The 27698-nt window shown below is 51.0% G+C and overlaps 1 protein-coding gene across 4 annotated transcripts in view; it reads left to right on the top strand.

The window, feature by feature from the left end:
- The window catches only part of SDK1 (sidekick cell adhesion molecule 1), a 948273-nt gene that overhangs the window by 870342 nt on the left and 50233 nt on the right, over positions 1 to 27698 (top strand). For all 4 annotated transcript variants that reach the window (XM_039460606.2, XM_074390484.1, XM_074390483.1 and 1 more), the window contains 3 exons: positions 18018 to 18133; positions 20156 to 20342; positions 22073 to 22210. In XM_039460606.2, coding sequence (XP_039316540.2) covers positions 18018 to 18133; positions 20156 to 20342; positions 22073 to 22210 — 441 coding nt within the window. The remainder of the gene's footprint in view (positions 1 to 18017; positions 18134 to 20155; positions 20343 to 22072; positions 22211 to 27698) is intronic.

Genomic DNA, 27698 nt, shown 5'->3' on the forward strand with positions numbered 1-27698 from the left:
CTGCGGCTATTGTCCTTTCAAAGAGGGAGGGCTCTGAAAACTCCCAGGAGCTCTGAAACCATTAGCACTCCCAAAAACAAAACAGCAAGGCTGGCCGCAAACACCAAACAAAGCCCATGGTTTTCTGTTCTTTCTGAATCCATGCTGACCAAAAACTGATCCAGCCCCATATGTGTTGTGGGGACAGTGGGGGCAGGCAGGTTCTACCCACTCTGCCATGGGGGTCCTAGCACAGACAAGCATGGCTCCCAGCCCAGCTCCCAGGGACTGCAAGAGCGAGGCCTCCTCACCTAGAATAGGGCCCCCTGACACCCACACTGGCCGCTGCGACCCCTCGTGCACCCTTGCTATCCCCAGGGGCTCTTTTTAGCCAGAGCTAGTGGCAGCTGCCCAAGGACAGAGCCTCCAAATAAAAGGAGGTGTGGTGTTCCCACGCAGACCATCTTGGAGCCTGTGGCCTCATAATTCCCTTGACCCTTAGCTCATTCCCAGAGCCAGCTCACTTCTCTGCCTGCTGAGCCCTGCTGCTGATGGTTGGGGTCACTCGGCAGTCCTGGGGGCTTCTGGGGCCTGCAGCTGGGAAGGTGGGTCAGGGTGAATCAGGAGGAAGGGCTGCTATTGATTGATGAGTAAACCCGGCTGTTCCAGCTTCCTGGGAAGAGACCAGAAGCCCCCAGCCCACTCCACCAAGCCCTCAAATGCTCTGCACACCTGCTGTCTGCCCAGCCAGTCCAGGAGGTGCCTTGGAATCTCCTAGGCCCCTGTAGACGGTGCAGGCCAGGCACAGCCCTTCCGTGGGAAGAAAGGTGCCCCTTCCAGCCTCCTTCTCCACAGGCTTTCTCCAGATCTTGCCCTGTGATCTGGGGTCTAGTGGTAGCCAGACCTAGAATCACCACCCCTGGCATCTGTAGCCTCCTTCTAGGGGCTGGAAGTAGTGGGGGCTCCAGGGCTTAAGTTTTATTTTTCTTTAATGTAGTCATAGCCCAGGTTAAGTTTTGTTTATGTTTGCAGAACCAGCAAGGTCAAGATTGTCTCCACGGCTTAATGGACTTCGCTCAGGGGATTCTCAAGCCTGGTCTCCATCTTATTTTAAGTGTTTTGTGTTGATTTCTTAGAGCATCTTATAGATTAAGGATTTCATGTTTGATCATGTTTATGGCAAATCATTTTCCCTTTCTGTTGCCTTCAATTTATTGTGTTTAAATGGTCATGTGCTCAAACCTTTGGATCTGAGGCATCACTCCTTCCCATTTTGAGGCCATGTAAATATTCACCCAAATTCTTTCAGAATTTGTATGGTTTTATGTTTTCCATTGAACTCTTTCATCCTGCTGGAATTAATTCTGGAACCTGGCATGAAGTGAGCTTCTAAATAGATCATTTGTTTCCAGAGTTTTTCCCCCCAAAACCATCTATTGATTTTTAATTTATTTGTGATGCATCTTAATGATGTTTTAAATTCTTACAGTCAAGTCTGTCTGAGGACTTTCCTTCATTCCACAGACATCTTTCCTGTTGCCCTGGTACCTCTAAACCTTTCATTTATATGAGTTTATGACACATGTTTTCATATTTAAGAGAGCTTGTCTTATTCCTGTTTTCTAAAATTTCTCAGCCATTCTGTGAATTTTACAATCATCTTGGCAAGATCTCAAAAAAGGCAAATGCTCCTGGGATTTTGATGGAAAGGTATTAAATTGTAAAGGGATTTGGAAATCTTCGCTGTCCTCCTATTCGTCTATTTGTGCTTGCTCCTCAGGAGCTGGCTGTCCCTCCAGCACCGTGCTGCTGGGCTGGCAGCGATCCTGGTGCAGGTTCTGCTGCTGCTTGTTAAGTCATTCCTGGCAGTTTTATTGCAGTGGTTGCTGTGAGCCTGGGTATTGTAACGGCTTGTCCCTGCCCTGTCCATCGCCAATCTTGGCTTAAGGCTGAGCGAGCCTCACATGGTTCCTCAGGCATGTTAAATATTAGTCCAGCAAAAAGAGCAACATAGGTTTTCCCAAAAAAAGGGAGCCAGAACTTACCTTTTTTCTACACCCAATGGAGAGTAACTGCCAAGCTCAGGTCAGAGCCGAGTGTCCAGCACTGTGGCCTTTAGCCCTACAACTTTCACCAAAAAAGAAAAGACAGGCAGAGACCCATGTCCAGCATTTAAAATCACTCAGTGGGCCAGGTGCAGTGGCTCATGCCTATAATCCTAGCACTTTGGGAGGCAGGCTGAGGCGGGTGGATCACTTGAGGTCAGCAGTTTGAGACCAGCATGGTGAAACCCCATCTCTACCAAAAATACAAAAATTAGCCAGAAATCACTTGAACCTGGGGGGCAGAGGCTGCAGCGAGCCAAGATTGTGCCACTGCACTCCAGCCTGGGCAACAGAGCAAGGCTCCATCTCAAAAAATAAAATAACTCAGTGACTTTAGGTGGTATTTGGTTGCTCTTGGTGTACATGTGGTTGTAGAAGACAGAAAAGTATCTTGAAAATACTTGCTCTTTTTTTTTTAAGAATGAAAACCTTATACAATGTGGGTCCTACCTTTCTTCTAAGTGCTCCAGGTTTTTAATTACTGTTGGTTGGAATGAGAGAAAAAAAAAATAACAAAGCTTCTCGCTGTTTCAGCTCCCCCTAGTGACAAATAAAGCCAGTCCTAGTGCCTATTAAGTGAAATTAAAAGGATTCAGTGATGTTAGTTTGAAAACGTGTTTGTAGGAAAGTGTGAATGGCACTTGTTTACAGGGTAATTAACGTCGCAATCCCACACTTCCCAGGCAGCAATACCTCAGCAGCGATGTGCAGAGGGCTCCCTGGGTAATTATTAACATCACACGGTAATGACATTGTGCAAACCACAGGCTGCCCTGTCATTTCTGTGGCCACACTCTCCAGTGGATGCCGAGGGTCTGTGCTGTGTGCAGTGCCGTCGACATGGTCCTGGATGATGGATGAACATCTTGCCGAGAGCCTACTGTGTGTTGGGCACAAATGGTCACAATACCCTGGGTGGGAACCAGTGCTCCTTTTGCACTGATGAGTGATGAGTCACCTTTATCTAGGCTCTGCAGGGGGCAGAGGGCTCCCTGGGCTCCGTCCCACCCTCTGGGCTGCAGCTTATGTTTTTTTAGATGTTCCCTTCATGCACAAAGGAATCTAAGACACCCTTGCCAAGGAGTGCAGAGTGGAGAGGTTCTGGGATGCAGGTGCCTCCACTGTGGGGGAATTCTCCAGGGCACTGCACCCGGCCCACAGCAGCCATGCACAGGTGTTGTTGAGTGACTCAGAGGTTGCCCCGCCCCTTCCCCATGCCAGGGAGGATTTCAGGACTCACTGCTACCTTCAGGCTCTCTGCAGCATACCCTGTCCGGGACACCCTCTTGCTGAGGCCTGTGGGAGGCCTGAGGCCAGGAACCGACACCCTAAAAGCACCATGGGGATGGGATGTCAAGAAGAGTAGGAGGAAGGACTATGGAGGGTGGGTGACAGGAGCTGCTGCTCAGAAAGCTCAGGTGCTCCCAGGACGGAGCTGTGGTGCCTGAGGCAGACGAAGCCCAGGGGGAGGATGGCCCTGAGAGCAGCCTCATCAATGCTGAGTCAGAAATCGCTTGAACCTGGGAGGCGGAGGTTGCAGTGAGGGGAGGGGGGGGAGGTGCCGTGCCCCCTGGGTGTGAGCCTAACTCGGCCTCTCTGGTGGAGGCTCTCAGGGAAGCCTCTGGGGCCAGTGTCCACCCATCCTCTACACTTCTGCTGGGATGACCCTTGTGAAATGCAAATCCCATCCCCTCACTTTTTGTTTCCACCCTTCAGGAAACATATCCTTGTGGTATATGGAGGAAAAATCAAACCCACTCCTGAGACTGACCCCAGGAACCCTGAGGTCCTGCCAGGCCCACCCACACTGTGGTCACAGTGGGCATCCTCCTGGCCCCCAGGCCGGGGGGACGTGCTCAGGCTTCACTCGCTGCTCCCTCAGCCCAGCAGGTGCCGGTACCCAGGAGACTGAGGTGGCGGGATGGTGTTTTTACTAAGCTGAATCCGTAACTGTAGACAAAGGCTGTGGAGCATCTTCCCATGCCCAGGGCTGCGTTTGGAAAGGCCCTTAGCTGGCTTCTCTGGGATCCCTCCGGTCACCACACTAGCAGCCAGCAAAGGCCTCTTTCTTTAGCACCAACTTGCTCAGCCACTTGCTGGCACGAAGGGGAGCAAGAAAGCCCCGAGGTATGGGCCCGCCCTTCAGCTGTTCAGCCCGGGGTTGGGGCCTCCCATGAGTGGCAGAGTTCAGGGTAAACTGGGGGCTACAGGTGGGCTCTGCACCATAGGAGAAGCTGGCACATCCTCCCAGAGGAGGGAAGCGCTGTCTCCATGGGTGTGGCCAGGCAGACCACCCCTCCCAGGGGCTTGAATCTCCCGCAGAAGCGGGGTTCACACCCAACCCACTGTTGGGAGTGTACCTGGGACAGCAGATTTGAAAGGGCTTTGACGGCAGTTTTTCACCCCACCCCCAGGCCTCTCTCAATCCCTGGCCCTGCTCCTCCTCCCCAGCCACACTCTCCCTGAGAGAACTCGCCCCTCTTTGCCTGTGTTTCTGCTGTTCAGCTTCTAGTTGGGTTAATCTCAAGCATGCACAGAAGTAGATAGACAAGTGTGGGCGCATCACTCTCCTTGCATTTGGCCTTAGTGTGCTTCGTAGATACTGCGTCATTTACAGATGGAAGGTTGGGGGCAGCCCTGCTGCTGGTGCCATTTCCCCAACAGCACATGCTCACTCTGTGTCACTCTGTGTCTCTGTGACAGCACTGTTTTTTCAGTAAAGTATTTTTTAATTGAGGCATGTACAGTATTTTTTTCAGACAATGCTATTGTACACTGACCAGACTGGTATAGTAGTAGAACAGTTTTTATATTCACTGGGAAACCAAAAAAGGTATGTGACTCCCTTTTTCAAAGATCTGGAACCAAAGTCACAATATCTCCACGGCCCGCCTCTGTCGAGAACACTCCTGCACTCACCACCCAGCTCAACCGCAAGGCACCATGGCCAGTCCTGTTTCATCCATACACCTACCCGCTCCCCTCCTATACCATCCTGAAGCAGCTCTCAGACTTCATGTGCAGTCTACAGCATCATATCATTTTATTCACAAATACTGTCAGCATGTATCCCTACAAGAACCCTTCGACACACATGTTAGGGTTCTCTAGAGGGACAGAACCAATAGGCTCTATATAAATACATATTATATCTGTATATAGAATATATATTAATATCTATATAATATATATCATGTGTTTATATTAATATATTTATATTAATACATAATATATAAAATATATATAAATCTAAAAATACAAATATATTAAAATATATATTTATATATACATATATTATGGATATACATTAAAGGAGAGTTTACTGAATATTAACTTACATGATCACAAGGTCCCACAATGGGCTGGGATGTTGCCACTACTGGGGACAGGGAAGCTGTTCCTTCTGGCAAAAAATGTTCGTCAGAGTTTACAAACTCAGTGATCCCAGCTTCAACAGGGTCCTCCCACACATCCCCATTCCAAGTTGCAGGGTCCCAGTCTTGTTCAGTCAGTGCCCTCAGTTTAACAGTAGACGCTTGGTGAGGCTGTGCGTGCAGCTTTAGTGCAGGTCAGCCACTCACATGATGAGAGCGTGTGTCTGTTTTTCCACAATTTCAGCTCTTTCTCTACAGGAGATGAGACTGTCACTCAAGGCAATCTTAGCAGATTTGAGACTCAGTATCTGCTTCTGAAGCCAGGAGACAGAATCCCTGAGTTCATCATTTTCTGTCATCACTTTGTCCACTGAACTGAGGAGCAACCAACCAGCTTCATTACATTTCTTGGTTCTCCACATATGGCCAAAGGTATTATGTATAGAGTCACTAAGCTCCTTTCCTCTCATGAGTGGTGAATCAGGAGTGTCAAATGCATTTGTTTTGAATAACTCTCTAAACAGTTCATGTCAAGGACTATCAGCATCACAGTGACAGTATACATATATATATAGTATATATATATATATATAGTATATATATAGTATATATATATGTTATATATATTATACATATATATTTGATAAACTCCCATATATATATAGTATATATGGGAGTTTATATATATAGTTAATATATATATTTAAATACATATAGTTAATATATATTTTTTTATATTTAATAAACTTCCGTATATATTTAGGTGTTTATTAGGTATAAACTTACATAATCACAAGGTCCCACAATAGGCTATCTGCAAGTTTGAGGAGCAAGGAGAGCCAGTCTGAGTCTCAAAACTGAACTTGGAGTCTGATGTTCAAGGGCAGGAAGCATCCAGCCTGGGAGAAAGATGTAGGCTGGGAAGCTAGGCCAGTCTCTCTCATTTCACTTTTTTCCTGCCTGCTTTATATTTGCTGGCAGCTGATTAGATGGTGGCCACCAGATTAAGGGTGGCTCTGCCTTCCCCAGCCCACTGACTCAAATGTTAATCTATTTTGGCAACACCCTCACAGGCATACCTAGGATTCATACTTTGAATCCTTCAATCCAATGAAGTTGACACTCAGTATTAAACATCGCAGTGTATAACTACAAAGTCATTCGTATACCCAGGTAAATTAATAATAATGCCTTAGTATAATCAAATATCCAGTCCACATTCGAATTCCCATGGAATTTTCTGTTCTGACAGCCCACAGTTCTGTCCTTCCAGACTTGTCAGCCCCAGCCCATAATGCCATTGAAACCATGATGCATATGTATGAGCTTCTTTAAAAAAAAATTGTATTTTTATTTGACAAATAATAATCATATACATTTATGGGGCACAAAGTAACATTTACGATGTGGAATAATTAAATCAGGCTAATTAGCTTATGCATCACATCACATACTATCATATTTTTGTGGTGAAAACATTTAAAACCTACTCTTCTAGCAACTCTGAAATAGTGCACTGTGATTTCTTATAGTCACGTGATTCACTGCCCATTGCAAAGTCCAGTGGCAGCTTGTGTCCCCAGTCTTGCCCTGGCCTTTGATTTGAGAAATGGCTTCCAAAGCCTGGTTTCCAGAGCACTCAGCCCTGGCCACTCCAGCTCCACTTCTCTCTGGGGTTACTTGGGGCTCAGCTTTCCCCCATCCCTCCCCCACATCACTCCCCATCCTCAGCTGCCTCTGGAGTCACAACTCCCCCATGAGTCCCCTCCCATCTGGAAGACTCTGGTGGAACCCAGGCCTGCAAGTCCGACTGTCTGCCTGGCATCTCTGCCAGGAGACCCACAAGCTCCTTGACACAACTTGTCCAAAATGGCATTTCTGTGTAATAGCCAAGATGAGGCACTTAGAAGCCAAAAGGCCTAGGTCTGGCTCCTGGCTCTGTTCCCATAATCCTGGGCAAATTGCTCTGCCTTCCTGGGGCTCAGTCTCCTTACCTGCAGTGCTGCAGAGGGGACCAGATCCTTAGAGGGACCCTCAGAGCAGTGCTGCAGGAGCTCTGCCTGGGAGTAAAGCCATCGCTGTCCCTCTCCAGCCTCTTGGCAGCAGCAGCAACGGTGGTAACAAGCCTGCTCACATATTGCCCTGGGAAGAGTGCGTCCACCCACCCCAAATATTCATGACGGAAACCCCAGCCTCAGCCCAGTCTCTCCACCACACCCAGGCATTACATATTGTCAGAGGCTGCTTTTGCCACAGGAAAGCGGAGTTCAAGAGTTTCAGTAAAGCCCTTCTGTCCCTCAAAGCTTACTACCCTTACTATCTGGACCTTCATCGAAAGTTTCAAAAGCCCCAGACTAGGGAAGCAGTGTAGACCTTCAAGCAAGTCAGATTGAGGTGCAAATCTAGCCCGTTATGGGGGATGTGACTTAAACCCTCGAGGCCTCAGCTCACGTGGTTCCCTGGTCACTGCGACTGGTGGATTCCAGGCCCTTTCCAGCAGGTCCACCTCTGTCACTCTTCTCCCTGTCACAGCCCCGCCCTCGCTCAGACTGCCCTCTGCAGCCCTCGTCCTTGCAGAAGCTCCTCCAGGCAGTATCCCCTCACCCTTTGCACTTCCCAGCTACAGCCAAAGCCACCTTTCTCATGTACAGCTTTGACTGTATCACTCTCCGCTTTCAAATCTTCGCAGAGAAACCTCTGATCTCTAAAGCCGTTCAGTCCCCCAGACGTGCTGCGCCCTCTCGCTCGAGGCTTTGAACACGCAGCCCGCTCCACCTCAGCTGCTGGCCCCTCCCTGCCCCTTACTCTCCATGTGTAACTCTCCTTTCCACTCCTCAAGTCTCTCCTAGATGCGCCTGGCCTGGGGAGCCCTCCTCGGCCCAGGCATTGCTCACCCCAACAGTGCTCTGGGCTCATCCCCAGCACAGAGCCCACCCCTAGGGCTAGAATGGCCTGCTCACCTGCCCGTGGCCTGCTCTAGACTGTGCACCATGTGAGAACAAGTGCCCAGTGCCATCCCAGACACACAGATCCTCCGTCATGAGCCAGTGCCTCTCACAGTACCTAGTGGAGAAGTGTTCGAAGAGGATTTATCAGAGGGATGTTGCTTCCTGGCTAACAAGGGCTTCCTCTGTCCTTCCCCAGACTCTTTATGACAAGGCCAGAGGTACTAAAGCCATAGCTAGGAAAGTCAGGCTCTGAAATGAGACCATCTAGACTGGAATTCCAGTCTTGCTTCTTGTTGGAACATGCTATTTAACTTTTCATCTTATTAAACAGAAATAATGGGAGTGGCCTACAGCAATCCGCTTGCAGATCACAAGGGTAAACATGAGACCTTGGCCTCCTCTCCCACCTAGGGTTAGAGGGCGACCCAGGCTGGCTAGGACAGAGACTGGTGGTACTTTGCCCTCATTAAGAGTTCTCAGGGCCAGCTGTGGTGGCTTATGCCTGTAATTCCAGCACTTCGGGAGACTCAGGTCTCCCGAGGATCGCTTGAGCTCTGGATATGAGACCAGCCTGAGCTATGTAGCAAAACCTGATCTCTACCAAAAAAAAAAAAAAAAAAAAAGCAGCAGCAGCAATTAGGCATGGTGATGCTGGTGATGCATGCTGTAGTCCCAGCTACTCAGGTCCTGTGGGACCTCAGGAGCCCCGAAGGTCAAGGCTGCAGTGAGCTGTGATCATGCCGCTGCACTCTGGTCTGGGAGACAGAGCAAGACACCATCTCAGAAAAAAAAAAAAAAAAAGTTATTTGAAAACATTCTTCTGTAAGGATAAAAAGGATGGATGCTTTGCGGTCAAGGCCTAATGGCCAGCCAGGCCAGGCTCGTATGAGGCTGTAAAACCCCATTCGTAGCTTCTGCGGTGGTGTACGGGGGAGCAGAATGCCTGCTGCCGGCCTTGGGCTTGCTGTCCTGAGTTGGTCAGCTTGTCCTGCTGCTCTTTGTTGGCCTGGCCTGTTTCTTTCACCCTCTTTTGCCCCCGGGTCTTGTAAACAGTGTTCCTTTGACCTTCCCCTAGAGGACCAGAGATCAACTGGTATCTGGCACAGCACCTCCAGGCCTTCAGATGTGGGAGGACTGTAGGAAACTCAGGAGGACCCCCACCCTCTGCTTGCGGTGGTCTCCTTTGTCATAGACGACAGGTACTGGCCACGTGCAAGCAGATGCAGGGCTTAAAGGTTATCCTCATTTCACAGGTGAGAAAAAGCGAAGTGCGGATGCTTTCAGAGGGTTCTGCAGGAATGCTCAGCTGGTCAGTGGGACCAGGACGCACAGGCCTGACCACTGCATCTAAAGCAGTGAGGCCCTGTGGAATCCAATCACAACTGAGACAGAGGGCTTCAGGACGTGGGCACTGAGGGCGTGAAGCCAGCCTTTGCCCTCCTTCTTGCCCCATAGGGCCAAGTGGTCAGCTGCCTCCGTGGAAACATTCTATAGCTCCTGTTGTCTGCAGGCTGTCACAGAAGTGCCACCTTCTGCTAGCGGCCCACGCCCATCACACACACACCCCTCACAGGGGTCCCAGAGTGGCCAGAACCTGCTGGCAGTATGCACTGCACTCCTGACAGCTCCAGGGTTAAAGGATGGGGACAAGATCACAAGGGCGTTGGTCTGGGTCACCTGGGCCAGGTGCCTTGAATTCTGCCCCAAGGCTCTTCTTGACGCACCAGCTCACAGTCTAGGCCTCTGCTCTCATCCCAGCCCTCCTGAACTTCCCTCCCTCTGCCTCAGAGCACGATCTGCAAATAGCTCAGGGGTCATGTCTAGCCCGTGACCTGTTCTTATAAATAAAGTTTTATTAGGACACTGCCACATCCATGCTTGTTAACAAGTTGGTGGCTCCTTCTGCCATAAGAAGGTGGAGTTGAATAGCTGCAACAAAGCCCTTATGTCCCTCAAAGCTTAACATCCTTTCTAGCTGGCTCTTTACCTAAAGTTTTACAACTCCCACCTTAGAGAAGCAGCTTGGACCTTAGAGTTAGGCAGATCCAAGTGCAGATCTAGCTCATTCTGAGGCCTGTGACTTAACCCCTCAAAGCCTCAGGGTTTTTTTGTTTTGGGTGTGTGTGTGTGTGTGTGTGTGTGTGTTTTGAGACGGAGTCTTGCTTTGTCACCCAGGCTGGAGTCCAGTGACATGATCTCGGCTCACTGCAATCTCTGCCTCCCAGGTTGGAGCACTTCTTTTGCCACAGCCTCCCAAGTAGCTGAGATTATAGATGCACCACCACGCCCAGCCAATTTTTGTATTTTTAGTAGAGACGGGCTTTCACCATGCTGGTCAGGGTGGTCTTGAACTCCTGACTTCAGGTAATCCTCTCGCCTCGGCCTCCCAAAGTGCTGGGATTGCAGATGAGAGCCACCTCACTCAGCCTTAGTTTTCTAAAAGGGGAATAAAATCTTTCTCCAATAGGTTGAGTTTTGTGAGTACAAACTGCATATAATGCAATTGATGAGTTAGGGGCTGTGGATTGCAGCATGAACACCACTGGTTGTGATGCCATCATGATCTGTGAGGACCCGGATCTTGCGTGATGGGGACTTACTCTGCGGGCCAGGAAGCAAGCACAGTCTGCAAGCAGCAGAGCTGGCTGGCTCGAGTGGCTTTTAACATCGTTTATGTAACAGTGGGCAATGATGGCGACTGAGCTGATAAGCAGGTGTAAGCACTATTTCCTGATGATGGGAAGCAAAGATCATTACTGGATGAAATCAAATGCCAGGTTTGTCTCAGTATTGAGGGTTTGGAGGTAACCTTTTAAATGGAAATATCTGTAAGACAGATACGTTTGTTATCATGAGTCTGACACTCTCTGGCCTCAACCTCCTTTTCCTATGGAGACAACTGTTTTTAAAACAGTCTTTAAAGCCACTCTGTTTGTTAGGATTGCAGCTTCCATGTCACAGCAGAGCAGACTAAGGCCTGCCCCCAGGGCTGTGGAAGGAGAGTGTCCCCTGCCCCAGCCACCACACCTGTGCTGCTCTCAGCCCCTCACCTGGAGTGCCCTGCCTTTCTCTCCACACAGCCTGTGCTCAGTTGGAACTTAGAGCATGCAGCAACTCAGTCCTCGCCTGTGTTCTCAAGGCACTTGTACTCAGAGTCACTCAAATTAACCCATGCACAGTTCTAGAATTCTATCGTCCTCACTGACACACCTGCCAGTAAAAACCCCGCCTCAACTAAAACTACAAAAGTTAGCCAGGTGTGGTGGCAGGCACCTGTAATCCCAGCTACTCGGGAGGCTTGAGTTCAATTGCTTGAACCCAAGAGGCAGAGGTTGCAGTGAGCCGAGATCGCACCACTGCACTCCAGTCTGGGTGACAGAGCGAGACTCCATCTCAAAAACAAAAACAAAAACAAAAAAAAGGCAGGAGCATCTATTAACATTTCTTCTGTGTAGTGCCTGTAGTGCCCTGCCCAGAGCTGGGTCTAGCTGTATGTAAAAACATGTGGCCCTACACACACATATCATGAAATCCTACATTGATGGCAAGGGCTGCACCAAACTCCAGCCAGTCTTGGAGACCTCAGAATGCGCAGAGGCTAGGCGGAGGCTGACACCTTCCTAGAGGAGCTAGAGCTACAGCTGGGATGTATCAGTCATCTGTTACCACGTAACAAATGATCCCAGCATAGCAACCTAAAACAACACACATCTCCTACCTTGGTTTCTGTGGGCCAGAAATCTGGGCACACTTAGCTAGGTCCTCTGCTTTAGGATCTCTGGCACAGTAACACCCAGGCCTATGGTCTTCTCTGAAAGTTGAACCAGGGAAGGATGCATTTCTGGGCTCACCCATGCAGTTGCTAGTGGGATTTCATTTCTCATAGGCTATTGGACTTCGATTCTTTGCCATGAAGGGCCTCTGCATGGGGCCTTTCACAGTATGGCAGCTGGCTTCATTAGCATGGGCTGGTCAGAGTGCAAGAGCATGCAAGCAGGAGAGAAGGTACAGGCTCTTGTTGCTGAGTCACAGTGGTGCCACATTCTCCTTAGAAGCAACCCACATATCCAGCCCACATTCAAGGGAAGGAGATTCCCAAAGACGTGAGTACCAGGAGGTAGATCTGCAAACAGCTCAGGGGCCAGATCCAGCCCATTACCTGTTCTTGTAAATAAAGTTTTATTGGAGCACCGCCACACCCATGCATTATGGACTGTTAGAGGCTGCTTTTGCCATAGGAAGACAGAGTTGAATAGTTGCGAAAAAGCCCTTACATCCCTCAGCTCACGTAGGGACCTGAAGCTCCTGGTGGGCAGGGTGGATGACTGCTCAGCTGGCTGGGGTGCACCAGGCATCGTGTCCTTTTTTCCTGGGGCTATGCACTTGCCTATACGTGGGGCTCTGCATTTCCTGGGTTGCCTGCTCAGGCTATGCCCCTTGCTTTTTACACTTCTGCCTTGAGTCATTGCTCTCTGCCTCCAACTCTCACTTATCCCCACCTGAGTAGAAGCCAGGTGATCCCTTTAAACCTCCTGGTGCATTGAGAAGGCCCCCAGAGCTGCAGAATCATCCAGACCTGGAACGTGTCTCCAGTTCCTGCTGCTATAGGGAACAGATCCCTGGCAAGGTTTGCAAAGAAGGTGTATTAGATCAGAGAATCCTATTTCCCATAGTTCCACAGGGAATCAGAAAGAGTAGCTCACCAGGAAAATGTTATCATTAAAGCAAACTGAGGAATGTAAAATTTTTTTTAATCATGTAAACAATTATTTCCTTATATTAACACATTAACATTGATTGTTAAATTATCCATTTAAACCTTGCTTTACCCAAACAGTAAATCAATTGGCCACAAAAGCTGAAAGTAGAGATCTAGTGTGACCTGTTATGGTTTAATACCACTCTAGCCACAGCAGGTGCCTGGTGTGGCACAGGGCAGCTCTGGTGACAGGAGGCATGGCACAGGGTGGCTATAGTGACAGCAGACACCCAGCATGACACAGGGTGGCTTTGGCAACAAAAGATGCCCAGCATGGCACAGGGTGACTTTGGCAAAAACAGATACCTGGCATGGCACAGCGTGGCTTTGACAACAGCAGATGCCCAGCATTGGCACAGCATGGTTCTGGCAACAGTAGACACCCAGTGTGGCACAAGGTGGATTAGCAGTAGGATGACCACCTCTCTGGTGTGAACCCAACAGGTGCCCCTGTATTCTACCTCTCTCCTCTTTCTCCTTCCACCTCTACAGTGCCCTTGTAGTGCCCTTCTTCCCTGGCCCACTGTCAAGTGTCAAATCCTCCCTGTTATTTAAGGACCAGCCTGATGTTCTGCTTTCCCAGAAACATCCATGTCCCCAACTGGACAGTGCTCTCTCTAGGGCCCTGACCCTGTCCTCACACTCCCCCTGGAACCATGATTATTGTGATGTGTGTGCCTCTCTGGTGAAACTTGTCTTAGACATCTGGTGTTGAAGTCCCAGGCCTAGGCCCTGGTTAATATTTGGGAAGATTTTGGCAGGGTTAGGCTGGGACAACAAACAACCTCCAAGTGGCTAGTCCCTCCCACTGCCACCCTCCGAGTGCTGGCGTCATCTCTTCTTCCTGCTGTTTTTGTCCCAAGACTCTGACTAGGGGCACAGCCCCCATGTGACTGGCCAGCCTCAAGGCTGCAGGAAGAGAAGGTTGCAGGCCATGTGACCCTCTGGAAAGTGAGCCACTTGGTCACATAGGGCCAGAGGGTGAAATGTGCAGCCCTTCCTCAGCTGGGGCTACCACCAGTCCCAGGGCCATGTCACTGTCCCTAGATCAGATGAACAACCCTTGGCCTGGAGGACGTGAATGTTTTGAATGAGTAAGTGGAACCTGAATGAATGAGCATCATTCTCCCTGCAGTTAATTCCTACAGCTCTGAAAAGTTTCCCTCACTCTCTGAAGCCTCCACTCCTCCACCAACTGCCATATAGGACCTTTATTCTTTTTCTCCTGAATAAGAATAAAGGAGCCACACCAGTGTCTGTCCAGCTGCCTCACCTTATAGCAGAGGTTCCTAAGCCCTGAAGTAAGGGACCTGCAGCCCAGAGCTGCCGGTCCTGCTTTGCCCTAGGTCTGGTGGAACATGGAGTTAGAACCATGAGCTGAGGTGACACTCTCCACCTACCAGCAAATTCAGACTGAGCCAGGGACAGCCACTGCATCCTAGCCACTGTTTTTGATCCAACTGAAGCTAGCTGGCCACATAGGGATGGCAAGCCCAGGGAGGTTGGGCAAGGTGACAGAACACTGTCCTTGCTGCTGTGTGGGGCTTACCTGTAGTGTCCAGCCCACCCCTTCCTGCAGAGGCAGGAGGCCCTGGGAGAGCCACACTGCAGCCCGGCTTATCCCCCAAAACCAACTGTGCAAGGCCATTCAAGCAGCCAGCCAGAATTCTGGAACATTTCAGAAATGTCAGGAATTCAAACATGGCTGTCAGGTGAGGGTCCCTCCAGAAGTCCTGGAACCTTCTCTCTCATTGCCTCAGTGTTATATGTAAATTTTCAGTACTGCAAAAGGAGTAGCACTCAAATATAAATTTTCTCTCAGCAAGGCAACTTTACTTTCCGCAGAAAGGGTGCCACTCACCAGCAGCCCTGCCACGAGAGCACACCAAACAGTGGAGGCAGGGCCATTTATGCCTAATACATCCACCTACTGCTGTGTCCTGATTCCATTGGCTGGAACTGGACCTCACAGTCTAGGCTGCACCCAGGTAGCTAACAACTTAAAACTTTCCTAAATAGATAAAGGCAGAGGAGACCAACTGAAAAGAGGAAGTAACTTGAAGAATGCTTATTAGAGAGGCAAAACTACTTCCAAATAAGGAATAAGAATAAGCTATGATCTAGACTTGCCTGGGCTTGTTCAGACATGCAAGGGCAAATATCTAAGTTAAAGTGTAAGAACTAAGAACACGGGATACACTTATTTCTTTATTATGACTAACAGTTACTCAAGAGTATTTGCAAAGGGTCTAGAACTTTTAAAGAAGCTATTATTTATAATGAACTAAGGGGAAAGCTTTGAAGAGGAACTTTTATTTATTTTTATTTTCTACACTTGCAAAATCCCTCTCCAAGGCCACAGAGGCCCCCTGGCAAGGGTATAAGACCCATCCCACCAAAGACCTTGGTCACTCAGCTCTGCAATGGCATTGCAGATCTGAGTGTGCACCCCCAGAGAAAGCCCCAGCTTTGCACCTTACCCTTTAAATACCAGTGCAGGCAATCTACCTATCAGCAGATGCCAGTCATTGCTGGTCTAAAATGCTTTTTAAAAACAATTTCACTCTTTTTTTTTTTTAAACAAAAAGCTTCCAAGCTGATATGTATGTCTTCCTTACACCACAAACACTAAAGTGGGTAAACAAAAAGCGAATGACAGTCAGATGCTCCCTGGCTCCCAAACCACACACGCTTTACGAAGAGTGAGAGTTGCACCTGGGCTTGTCAACAGCAGTGCCTTCATGAAAGGCATTCTGCTGTCAGGGTGAAGATCTAGCAGCTTTCAGCAGCGAAAAACGAAATCTCCAAACCAATATGCTTTGCTCAGCGTTGACATACATTTCTCTCTTCCCTGATGATGTCCACAAAAAATGCTTTGGTGCCTGCAGTATTTTTATGGTCCAGCACCTCGATGCAGCATTGGTGGGTGTGGCTCAGCTGCCTGAGACAGGCCCGGGGGCCTTTGCCCAGCTCGTGTCCACACCAGAGAAGGGGCATACGGGCCCCTGATTTCTGGGGGTTCACCTGCAGCTCACACAGGTGAATATCCAGCACTGAGTTGGGCCGTCTTTAGAAGGAAACCCTGGGGGTGTCACAGTGGGGCGAGGGCGATGTCTCACCAACTACCAGGGTAATGGCCGCACTCAATTTTGCCTTTCACATTTTAATTGTACAACAGTAATTTTGCAATGGAGTTGCCGGTGGCAAACATGCAGAAGACATTAACTTTATTTATGTTTTGGATTATTAATGTGGCTGTTAAAATCCCTCCAGTTAGTTTTGATTGAATTGTTTTTTGTGTGATTCTGTTGTTTAATGGAGCGGTAAATAAGAATTTCTGATAATGAGGCTGAGCATCTGTCACAACAACCTGGTGTGGGTTATTAACATTTCCATTAACGGCAGGGTGGGCAGTGATAATACGGAAACCACACAGTTAGAACAAAATAAATAGTTGGTGTCGGGCTGGGTAGGTGTTAATTACTATTATATTCTGCACTAGGGGGAGAGAGCAGAAAGTGGGGAGGGGTTGAAGGGAAGGGGCGAGTCCTGAGGTCAGTCTCTCCCAAGAAGGCCTCTCCAGAGAGCTGGGTTGCTGGGCCATCTCCCTCAGACAGCGACTGTTTTATCGTCTCCTTCAATGGTCTGTAAAGAGACTTGGTCAAAAGGCTGCACTCCTGCGCCACAGCCCCAGCTGCAGGTAAAGAGCAGGGCTCCGCTCTGCCTCCTGGATCTGCCTCCCAGAGACAGGCCCCCTGCACAGCTGCCCTGGAGCTTCCCAGGGCCCAGCTCATGGACAGCCGGGAGATCCCCAGTGGGAGGAGGGAGTAGCAGAGTACAGGCCGTCAAGAGAAAGTGCACAGCATGGAATTTGAAGACGGTGTGAAGCTGGCACGGTGCAGACAGGATGGAGTCGTTCTGGAATGCAGGTGTGTGCTCTCTGTAGAGCTCTCAGCTCCCCGATGGCTGTGTGGTGAGGTGTGGAGGTGCGGCCACGTCCTCCTTGTGTGTCTTGGGCTTTTGCATGTGCCACTTAGCCCTGCAGACAGACAACACCCCAGTGAGCTCCTCCCCAGGGGGAGCAAGGGGGTTGGAGGCAAAGACTGGATCTTCAGAATTGGAAGCCAGAGCTGGCCTCAGACAGCAAGGTGCAGCAATATTCTCAGACATTGGATCTTCCTGTCGCCCTTGGAGAGACAGCTCTGTGTGTCCAGACGAGCTTCATCCACATCAGGGCTATGTAGCCAGGGATGCCTGAACCTGTGATGGGAACACAGCCAATTTTCTCTCATCTCAATCAGGAATATCAGTGACAAAAATCATGGCAGTCAGGAATCCTATGACTCCCTCACCAACAGAGCCACGGTGACCCTGTCATGTCCCAGGCATTGCTGGGACCTCAGGTTAACATCCTTAGGACCCAGCAATGCTTTGCTGTCACAGCAGCCATCAGACCAGCCCCTAAGCCTGGTCAGGTGCTAACCAAGAAGCACGTAGATTAGGATCTCATACCTTTTGTTTCAAATACTCAGCTAACTGTATCTCGGTATAATCGCTTTTCTTTGCAATTCTATATATTTTATTTTATACATTTAAGAACATCGTATGGGATGGGTTTGCAGTCTTCCCTGGCATAAAAGGGCTGAGAGCTCTTGCAGGGACACAGAGCCATGGATCCCAGGATTTGATTGTGTCCAAGGCCTCCCAAGCCAGGGTAATGGCCTACAGCAGAATCGCTCATGTGGCTCCCAGTGGAATTCGGGTACACTCGGGCCCTGTGGGCATGTGGGCGAGGGGCCCAGCTAGCTCTGAATGGACATCTCAGCTTTTCTCCATGTTACTCTTTCCTCAGCCCCTGCCATGGCCCCGCAGAACGTGCAGGTGACCCCACTCACGGCCAGTCAGCTGGAGGTCACGTGGGACCCACCACCCCCGGAGAGCCAGAACGGAAACATCCAAGGCTACAAGGCAAGGCCCTTCTGCATGGGGTCCTGCCCACTGCGATGCCACAAGCATTCCACCTGGAGAACTGGGGCCCAAGCGTCCAAGCTTGGCTGGACCTGGCCTCTCAGCTGTGGTCACAGAGCTGCTTGTGGGTGGGACCCACCACAAAACAACCCAGGTTGGGGGCCCCTGTTCATCCAGTGGCTTCTCCCCACTCTGTCCCCATGGCCTGGCTGAGGAACCCTTCCGCTTCTGGGGCCCACCCTGGAGCCCCCAGTATAGTGGCTGGCAGTAAAAGAACATGGGGCACCCGGAAGAGACGGGGTTCCCCATCCCAGCCCTGCCCTTGGGTCACAGTTGGACACTGAGCAATTCCCTTGATTCATTTGGTCCGGGATGGGGACCACCAATTGCATTCCTCACGAGGTCCCAGATGTGAGGTCCCTGGGATCCCCACTTTGAAAATTGCCACACTCATACATGAGAAGCCCATAGTCCCTGGATGCTCTAGAGATGGGGAAAAAGAAAGGCAGCAGGCCATGGAGTAAAGCGACAAGTGAGGAATCACGACACAGGCCTGGGTTATCCAGGGGCGGGAAGCGCCTGGCCGCGTCCCATCCCTGAGGCCTGGCCTGCTTAGAGAGTACAGGAGCCCATACATATCCCAGGTCTCTGCCACAAAAATGCCCCCATCCTTCTCTGGAATAAATTCCCCTGTCTGGTCTGCTGGGGCCCTAGTCGATCAGTCATCAGATTCTGGGGGCGAGCCTGCCCTAATGACTACTGGGCCAATTAAATGTCCATTTAAAGATGATTTTTGCAGGTATTTTATGAAAATTAATCCCATCCTCCATGGCAGGGCTGTTACAGTGACCAATGAGCTCATGGAAAGCCCCATGAGCTTCCAGGCACCGCGCTATTTATGTGTGTCCAAAATATGTTTTCTAATTTTTGTAATGATAAAGACACTGAACTTAGGTATAGAGCTCAAGTTAGCAAGCCTTGGGTGAGCGGAAGATCACAGACGGCCAGTTCAGTGAGCAGAAGCCCAGCTGCATCCTGCAGGTAGAAATAAGCGATGCTTACCTGCCAGGCCCTGCCTGGCACAAGCGAGGTGGGTGGGCGTGCAAGGCAGGAGTACCAGCCCTGGGGCACTCCAGGCTGCCTCCCTGAAGCCTCCATGCTGCCTTTTCACATGGCCAAGCCACTCCAATAGCCTGGCTCTGGTTTAGGCCCACAGAGCCAAGACGGGTCTTCTGATTGGTGTTGTCTTTGGGCAGCGCAGCTGGCACTGGCCAGAGGCAGCGGTGCTTTCTGGCCAGCTGTCTAGGGAGGCAGTTCTGGCAACCTCTTTAAACCTTTGTGCTCGGCCATCAAGTTCAACTACAAGCACATAAAAGCTAGACAAGGGGAAATGGCACCCCAGAGGAATGAGGCCTTCCCAGCTGCCCTGAGCCCAACATGGTTCTCCTGCCTGTTGTTTTTGATTGCTTTAATCTCCAAAGTACGTTGCCATATTGATGAATACTTTGATGTCGGCTCTGAACAAAATGTGGGAACGCATCATAGGAGTTGGGGGGTTTGTTCTCTCCACAGCTTGGAGCAGGGGATAGACACGGGGTGGCTTCCCTTCTCTCTAGAAGACGGGGAAAGGGGAGAGGCCAAAAATCAAAACACCAACAGAGCTAGGTCTGCAGGCAAAGGCACGTCGTTGGCAGCTAAAGGGAAGCTTCCCTTGCGTCCTCAGACCTCATCTTCAACAGTACTTTGTTTAATGAGGCAAGGCTCATACTCTAGATGAGTAACAGGGAAATGTTCAACGTCGTCTCCCAAACAATATCAGCAGCCGGGGGTCCCCATATATGCACAGTAGCCTCAGCTTCTCCCTGATTCCTCTGAGAGGGAGCCTTTCCACCTTCCCACCCAGGCACAGCTCACCCCAGAACTCAGCTCCCCCCGAGCCTCACTCTGACCGTACCCCTCAGTGGTCACCCTTCCGAGAAGGTTTCCCCAGGGTCCACCCCAACCTCTTGCTCTTCCTAACAGATTTACTACTGGGAGGCAGACAGCCAGAACGAAACAGAGAAAATGAAGGTCCTGTTCCTCCCTGAGCCCGTGGTGAGGCTGAAGAACCTGACCAGCCACACCAAGTACCTGGTCAGCATATCCGCCTTCAACGCTGCTGGAGATGGGCCCAGGAGTGACCCCCAACAGGGGCGCACCCACCAGGCCGGTAGGAGGAAGGCGGGTTTCCTTTGGGCAGGCCTCCTTGGACACGTATTTTGAGAGCACCAGCTCAGGTCACCTTGCACGGTGGTTCCTGGCCCTCCCAGGCATAAGGCAACACCTTTTGTGTAGCTGGGAGTTTCTGGAGGTGCAGGACTGGGTTTGGCTCATGTGTTCTCCATGTGCCTGGCCTCAGACTGATATACGGTGGCACAGATGTTAGGGGCATTGGAGCAATGCATGTTTTTTTCCAGAGCCCTGGAGGATCAGAGGGGAGGAAGGGCTTTGAGTTTGCATCGATGCCTCATTCATAGCTGATGGGATCCATTCCAGCTCCTCCAGGAGACAGAACTTCTCATCAGGGTCATCTTACAGTGTGTGTAGATCCCTGAGGGTGGGCTCCTTGGGCAGCAAGTCCAGGCCACGGTGACAGGCGTTCCCCTGGGTTTCAGGGCCACAGACCACCCCTGGAAACTGCTCACTGCATGCACACCACAGGCCAGTCCCGAGGGCTTGGACAGGCGCCGCACTGCTGTGGCCTCCTCACCACACACAGGGCGCAGCGTGGGTTCTGAGCAGACCCCTCTTCCAGCGCATCTTAGCTTCCCGGTGGCCTGGAGTATGCTGTGAAGCAGCTTGGCCTTGGACTCCCGGGCGCTCTCCGAGGCCCTCTGCAGGATTCTGGAAGTCCAAGACCGGGAGAGTGAGGTCTAGAAGCCATGGGCAGAGACACAGGGCTCAGAGCTTTCCGACGTCCTGTGGCTCAGCCACCCTACAGACGATGGACTCCGGGAATCAGAGCCCCTCGGCATCACACTCCCACGTGCTGACCACAACCAGATTGTGAGGGCCACTTCTTTGGGCTTCATCTAGTGCCCACATCTGAGCTGGAAGGACACAGGCAACCTATGGACAGAGATGGGAGTGAGGCCACCTTGAGCGTTACTGGCCTGGCAGGTCACAGCTACGGGACCAGAGACTGGAGGGAGGGCAGAGAGGGAGCAGGGGCTGCCACTTAACAGGCATTTCTGAGCAGCAAGGGCGCTGGGGCGAGGAGATGAGGTCCCCCATCTAGGCCGTCTGGTAGGGGCAGCCCCTGCTACATGCCCACCTTACACAGTGCCTGGGAAGAGGGGGAGCTGCCACCAGGCTCCATGTCACCCTGGCCACACCCCTGGCCTTCTGTAGTTCTAGATATTCCCATCAGCCCCCTCCCTCCTCCAGACCCAGGGGGACGCTCACAGCTGGGAGAGTGTCATGGGACATTTCACGTGCAGGAGCTGAGGGCGTCCTCTGAAACCCCCCAGGCCTCTGAGAGAGAGGCGAGGAGGGTTCAAGAGAGGCTTCATCCATCACAGAGCTCCGTCTCTCCCACCAAGAGCAGGACAAGGGCCTCTGGAATCCTCCAGCGGTTGCTAGAAAATGGAGCTCTCTGTGTTTCGTTTTGTATTTCCATCTATTATTCATTTTTATCCCTTTGCTGTTTCGTCTCTCCAGCCCCTTTGTGTTTAAGCACTGTCATTTTCTCTGCTCTTCTGGGGAGGGTCTGTGTTTCTGATGGATCCTTGGAAGTTCTGAGGTGATCAATAAATCTTTTCATTTTACGGCATTTAGATTTTTACTGAGTTGAAAATAACATCTAATAACATTTTTTATTCTATACAGAGGCACAGACATGTATGTATATGATCTAGAAAGGGGCCTTCGTAAAAGTCTCTTTGTGTTCTCTTCTCCCAGCCCCTGGAGCCCCCAGCTTTCTGGCGTTCTCAGAAATAACCTCCACCACGCTCAACGTCTCCTGGGGCGAGCCTGCGGCAGCCAACGGCATCCTGCAGGGCTATCGGGTGGTGTACGAGCCGTTGGCCCCTGTCCAAGGTAAGACCTGGGGTTGGGGAGATGGGAGCGTGGGCCGCGTCATGCCCAGCCATCCACAGTCTACACAGCAAGCCGCGCCTGACCTCCTCCTTGAGCCAGGAGTCTTCTGGTACCTGAAGCAGGGGGTTTTGGAATCTGAGCTGGCGGGGGCCAGAGCTGAGTGTGTGGGGAGTGGGGACTCGCTGGGAGAGGCCTGTGAGGAAAAGCCAGGTCAAGACCAGACCTCTGTGTTCTGAGACCAGAACGGCACTCTCCCTAGAGCCATGTCGTATACGCCCTTGACCTTGTCTCTGTCACACCCAAGACATTCCCCTCCTGTTCCTCCCAAGATGTTTGTCTTGTGGTCACCGACAGAGACCACCTGAGGTTCCACTTGAAGCCACGTCTTGCAATATGGGCCTTCGGGTACCCTCAGCATCCTCGGAGGGGCACTGACATCCTCGTGTCTTAGACAGTGCCCTGGTGCCACCCTCCGCCCATCCACGCACTCGGCTGACATCTATGAAGCACCTGTTCTAGATGCTGGAAAAGCCAAGACCTGCTCTAGATGCTGGAATTGAAGGACCTGGGAAAGCCAGGATCTTGACTGGCTTGTTTATCAAGACCCTGGCTTTCCTAAGTCTAGGGAGTTCCTATTCCAGGGCAGACGTAACACACAGGTAATTAAAGTGACAACAGCCTGAGTGTGATTAATGTGCTGAAGCAAAGAGGGGAGGGCTAACACTAGAGGCTTACAGAAGAGACTGGAGTGACAAAGGCCTGGACACACAAGAATCCCAGGGAAGGGCTTCCGACCAGAGGATCAGCCAATCCAGGGCCCCACAGTGGGCAGAGCTTGAGTGGTGCCGGTGGCCAGAGCTTGGTGAGTGGGGTGCATGCACTGCAGGCCACAGCACACGGGGCTGTGGTGGATCCCACTGGAGAGTGAGACAGGAGCAGGAGGACCTGACTGCCCCAAGACCGGGATCCCTCGGGCCAAATCACCCGTCTCAATGCCACAGATGGAAAGAAGGTACTGATCATCTCAGCACTTCCTAGATCAACGGGAAACAGCCTCCAGAGAGGAGCAGGGAAAGTGTTTCCATCACAAAGGAGTTTGAGAGAGGAAATCATGGGCTTGAAAACGAATGACAGGTGAAGACGGAAGGTGGAATGCAGATGTCTCAGGGAGGAGGAATGGGTGGCAGAGATTCTGTAGAGCTGGGAGTGAGGAGGCCGACTGGGGCTGTAGCAGCATCCTCCAGGGGAACAGCAGGAAGGGGAAGGGTGCGGGGCAGGGGAGGAGTGGCCAGATCAGGGGTGTGTGTTGAAGGTGGAGCCAGTGGGGTATTGATTGTGAAGCCACAGAATGGGGATTGGGGGCAAGTGGCTCTGCCCTGCTGTGCATGTGGCCATTACTCTAAACCTGCTGGGTCAGGTATTATTCTAATGCCTTCTGTGTCCATCTCTCCTGCCACCTAGACACCAGTGTGTCCACTGAAGTTTCCGGCTCAGGAAGCATTTCTTCCTCACCACAATGTGGGCGGGAATACAAGTCCAGCCACCTCTGCCTTATAATCCAGGGGAAGGTTCCACCTGTAATATACACAGACAGATGTAAAAATTATAGATTACTTAATGTCTGGGAGGAAAAAATACAACCAGCACATCAATGAGTATTGGCGCTCCATTTAAAGCAGTGATAAAAGTTTCCTTTTAAAATAAGTACGTTTAGATGAAACAGGGAGTTGATGTGATTAAGAAAATTTAAGCACTAGATTTTTATTTCACCAAATCTCAGATGCTGTTCACTACGAGATTCATCATTATTTTATGAAGTACTCAGAAAGAAAAAATGCTCCCAATAAACTAGGGCCCAATATTTTTGTATCATCAATTCTGAGCTGCGTCCCAAATCAGAGATGTGAAAACCTGAGAAGCACATCTTAGACAACTGATGGACTTTGGTAAATAACAGTAGAGGTGAGACGTGGGTGTGGTTTTTGAAATGGCAGAGAGGCCACGGGAGGGACATGGATTTAGCCTGGCTGCTTCAAGGGCGGAGGGCAGCTGGGTTCTGTTGTGTCCTTCCGAGAACCCAGCACCTGCCTGGGAGCCAGGGGATCTGGACACGGCTGCCCACAGCAGCTGCACAGAAGCAGGCATGCCCGTCACTCTTGTTCAGTCTGCAGGGAGAAATGGTAGAGAATTTTGGAGACACACACAGGTTCCATGAGCCTGTATTACAAATGCCTTTTCAAGGGTGATAACCAACTAGAACCCTTCAAATGAGAAATGATTGTGAAAGCATCATAGTTCTGATTGACCTACGAGGCTTTCCTAATCAAAGACAGCTCGAGTTTCCCACTCTTCCTCAAATAAGTGACTGGTTCCACTCCCCAGTCTTCTGTGTTAATGGCTGTGCAGAGTCTCCCGGGTAACTCCATGGTGTGTGCCTCTGGCTTCTCTCCTGGGCTGCTGCTCTTCGTCTTGCAAGAAAGTACTTCATTCCAGGCAAGTCCATTCCATGGGTCATTACCCGGTCAGAAGTGCCGCACAGGGGCCCTGGATTTGTTGTGGTCCCTTTCTCTCTGCACTTCCACGCCAGAATCACTTCTGGGCTTCCACCAAACCTTTCTCCCAACCCAGTCTTCCAGGGACAAGACCCGGCACATCTGGCTCCCTTGTGTTTCCACCGTCACTGCTTCTTGTTTGTTTCGTGACAGTTTTTGCATCACTGGGAAAGTCAAAGCATTCGGAAGATTTTTAGACAATCATTTCAGTGTGTTCCACTCACACGGGCATTTTGTGTTCTCACTATACACAAGGCACCCCTCAAGCATAATAATGGAGATAAGCGATGTTTGTTGAGCTCGAATCGGGCACTGTACTAAGCCCTTAATATCCGTTATCTCCAAATCCTCATAACAGCTCTACATTGTGGCTGCAGGTTTTATTCTCCTCTTGCAGACAAAGAAATCGGGCTTAGAGCCATGAAGACAGTTGCCCAAGGCCTGCGTTTCAAAAGTGATGAAGAGAGGTAGGAGTTGAACCCAGGTGTTCTGATTCCAGAGCCAAGGCCTAAACTGCTCCACTATGGGCCAAAAGTGTCTGGAGCGCTCACGTTTCTGAAAGTAAATGTGAAGGTGAACTTCAGAGACGGGGCATGAGGAGGATTCACTAAAGCTCTTCGTATTCCAGACAAATCACGGGCTGCACAGCTGAGTAAAGGTCTTGCCTCTCCCCTGGATGACAACAGCTGGAGTCACTTTTGTCACAACCATTTTCACCACTTTTCACAGATAACAAGACCATCCATCACCAGCCTTGTCTCTTATCTGTTGTGAAGGGCTGGTTCCTTCAGCCTGGATTTTCCTGGCTTTGCAACCAAGGCAGTGTGCTCTGAGACTAGAGCTTGAAGGGAACAGCGCTGTCTTGCTTCGCAACTCCCTCCTTGGCTCTGCAGGGTGAGGGGTGGCCAGGATCTCAGCAGAAACAGCTTCATCAGCCCCCCCCCCCCGGGTGTTAGGAAGAAGAAGCCATACGGACTCCCATGTTTGGGCTTGTCAGGAGGGCACTTTCCAGACCTTCGATTCTTGCACATTAGTCAAGTGGCAGATCCAGGTGTGGGCTACCCAGCTGTGATGGTGACATCAAGTGTCCAGCCCCTGCCTAATGGCCTTGCGGAGCTGCCTCTAGACACAACACCAGGCTCTGACTAAGCCAGGGGGTCCCCGCTAGGGTCTTTCCCGCCTCAGCACCGTCAGGCTGCAGGTACTGTCAGCCTGGGATGAGTCTGAGTCTGGCTGTAGGCTTCAGACCCCTCTTGGCTTCTCCCTCAGGCAGGACTCAGCAATCCTGCTTCCCGGTTCCACCCAAGTGGACCTCATGGCCGCCCAGGGAAGGTCCTACTCACCATGAATGGCAGCAGAGCCTCGGAACCCTGGCACTCCCCTGCCTACCCCAATGGTGTTGGCCAGAACCCTGGCTCAGTGAGACACTAACCCCCGGCCTGTCTGACAAGCCACATCCCACAGCCACACATGCCAAAGAAGAATGTGGACCAAGATGACAGATTAGACTCACTGAGTCAGCTTATATCCCATCCGGGGGCCAGAACAGTGGCCTCTGATGAAGATTCCTGATTGGTGGGTGGAGAAGGTGGATGGGGCAGAGGCGGGGGCCCATTGCTCACTCCTTCTGAGTCCAGCCTGTGGGTGGAGTCCCCCAACACAGACTGTGCTGGGCCACGGGACTCACTTTAGCCAGTGGGACAATAGTTTTCATGAAGCAAGTAGATTCAAAAGCATTTGCACCTGGGAGGCACCCTGGCCCTCCTGCCACCCTTGGAACCCAGCCACCACGTCAACACATCTGGGCTGGCCTGTGGGGTGACAGCCACCCATGACCCAGCAGGAGAGGGGCCACCTGGGCCAGCCGACCCCCAGTGAGACTCACTATGTGACCACAGATACACGCTGAGTCTGGCGCAGGTCAGCCCGGCCGAAGGACTGCCCCATAGGACTGGGAGCTGGTTCAGTGGTGGTGGTGTCGAGCCACTTGGTTTTGGAGTGGTTTTGTTCACATCCATGCATGTGAGGCACAGCAAGTCAGGAGTCCGTGTTGATTACAGAGCACCTGTTACTTGATGCATTCTTAGACAATAGAGTCAGGGTCCTGACCTTCGGCTGGACATTCCCATTCATCCCCCGAACCCCTCACCATGGTCCTATGAGGTAAGCACCACCAACTTCAGGGCAGAGGGAGAAACCAAGGACTCTGCAGAGACCACACGCCCCGCCCAGTGTCACACGGGGAGCAAGCAGAGGGCTTCAGACTCATTCCCATCCCCGTTTTTTTCATTCTTTATTCCTCCCAGCTGACTCTGCAGATTTCACAATCAGCCTTGGCAGGAAGGTGGTTCACGAAGCACTCATCCTGGCGGCTGCTCTCTGCCTGCAGGAGTTTCTGAGCATCTTGGCCTGCTGGGGCTGGGGAAGGGAGGAGGTGAACTCTCTGTTGAATGTGGGAGGATGCCGGGATAGCCTGGAAAGGACCACAGTGCTGCACGATGGAGTGAGGCCAAGGGCAGGGTGGTCGAACAGAAGGCAATGATTGGGAAAAAGCAGAGCAGCTTCCTGCACCCCACGGAGGTTGCACCATCCAACATGCCAGCCGGCTCGTCCAGCGCTCCCTGCTCTGAACCTCCAGGCCCAGACGGGCCTTGCCCCATGGCCACTGCTCCTCTCACCCAGAGGGACTGCCCTCCTCTATGCTCCTCCCTGAGGCCCCCAGGAGACAGCTGTGGCTGTATGGGGTCCTCTTATGAAAAATCCAGACCCTCACCCATTCACTATTGCATCAGGATATCCAACGGAGAACCACAAAGCAGTAACCGGACCTCCTTGCAACTTTCAATATTTCATATGCCTCGTGGAGTGTGCCCATGTCCCCAAAAAACAATTGCAAATGCAATGAAACATCAGGTGTCCTTGTTTTGGACTGGAAT

The sequence above is a fragment of the Saimiri boliviensis genome, chromosome 20 (assembly GCF_048565385.1).
Source record: "Saimiri boliviensis isolate mSaiBol1 chromosome 20, mSaiBol1.pri, whole genome shotgun sequence".
Classification (NCBI taxonomy): Eukaryota; Metazoa; Chordata; class Mammalia; order Primates; family Cebidae; genus Saimiri; species Saimiri boliviensis.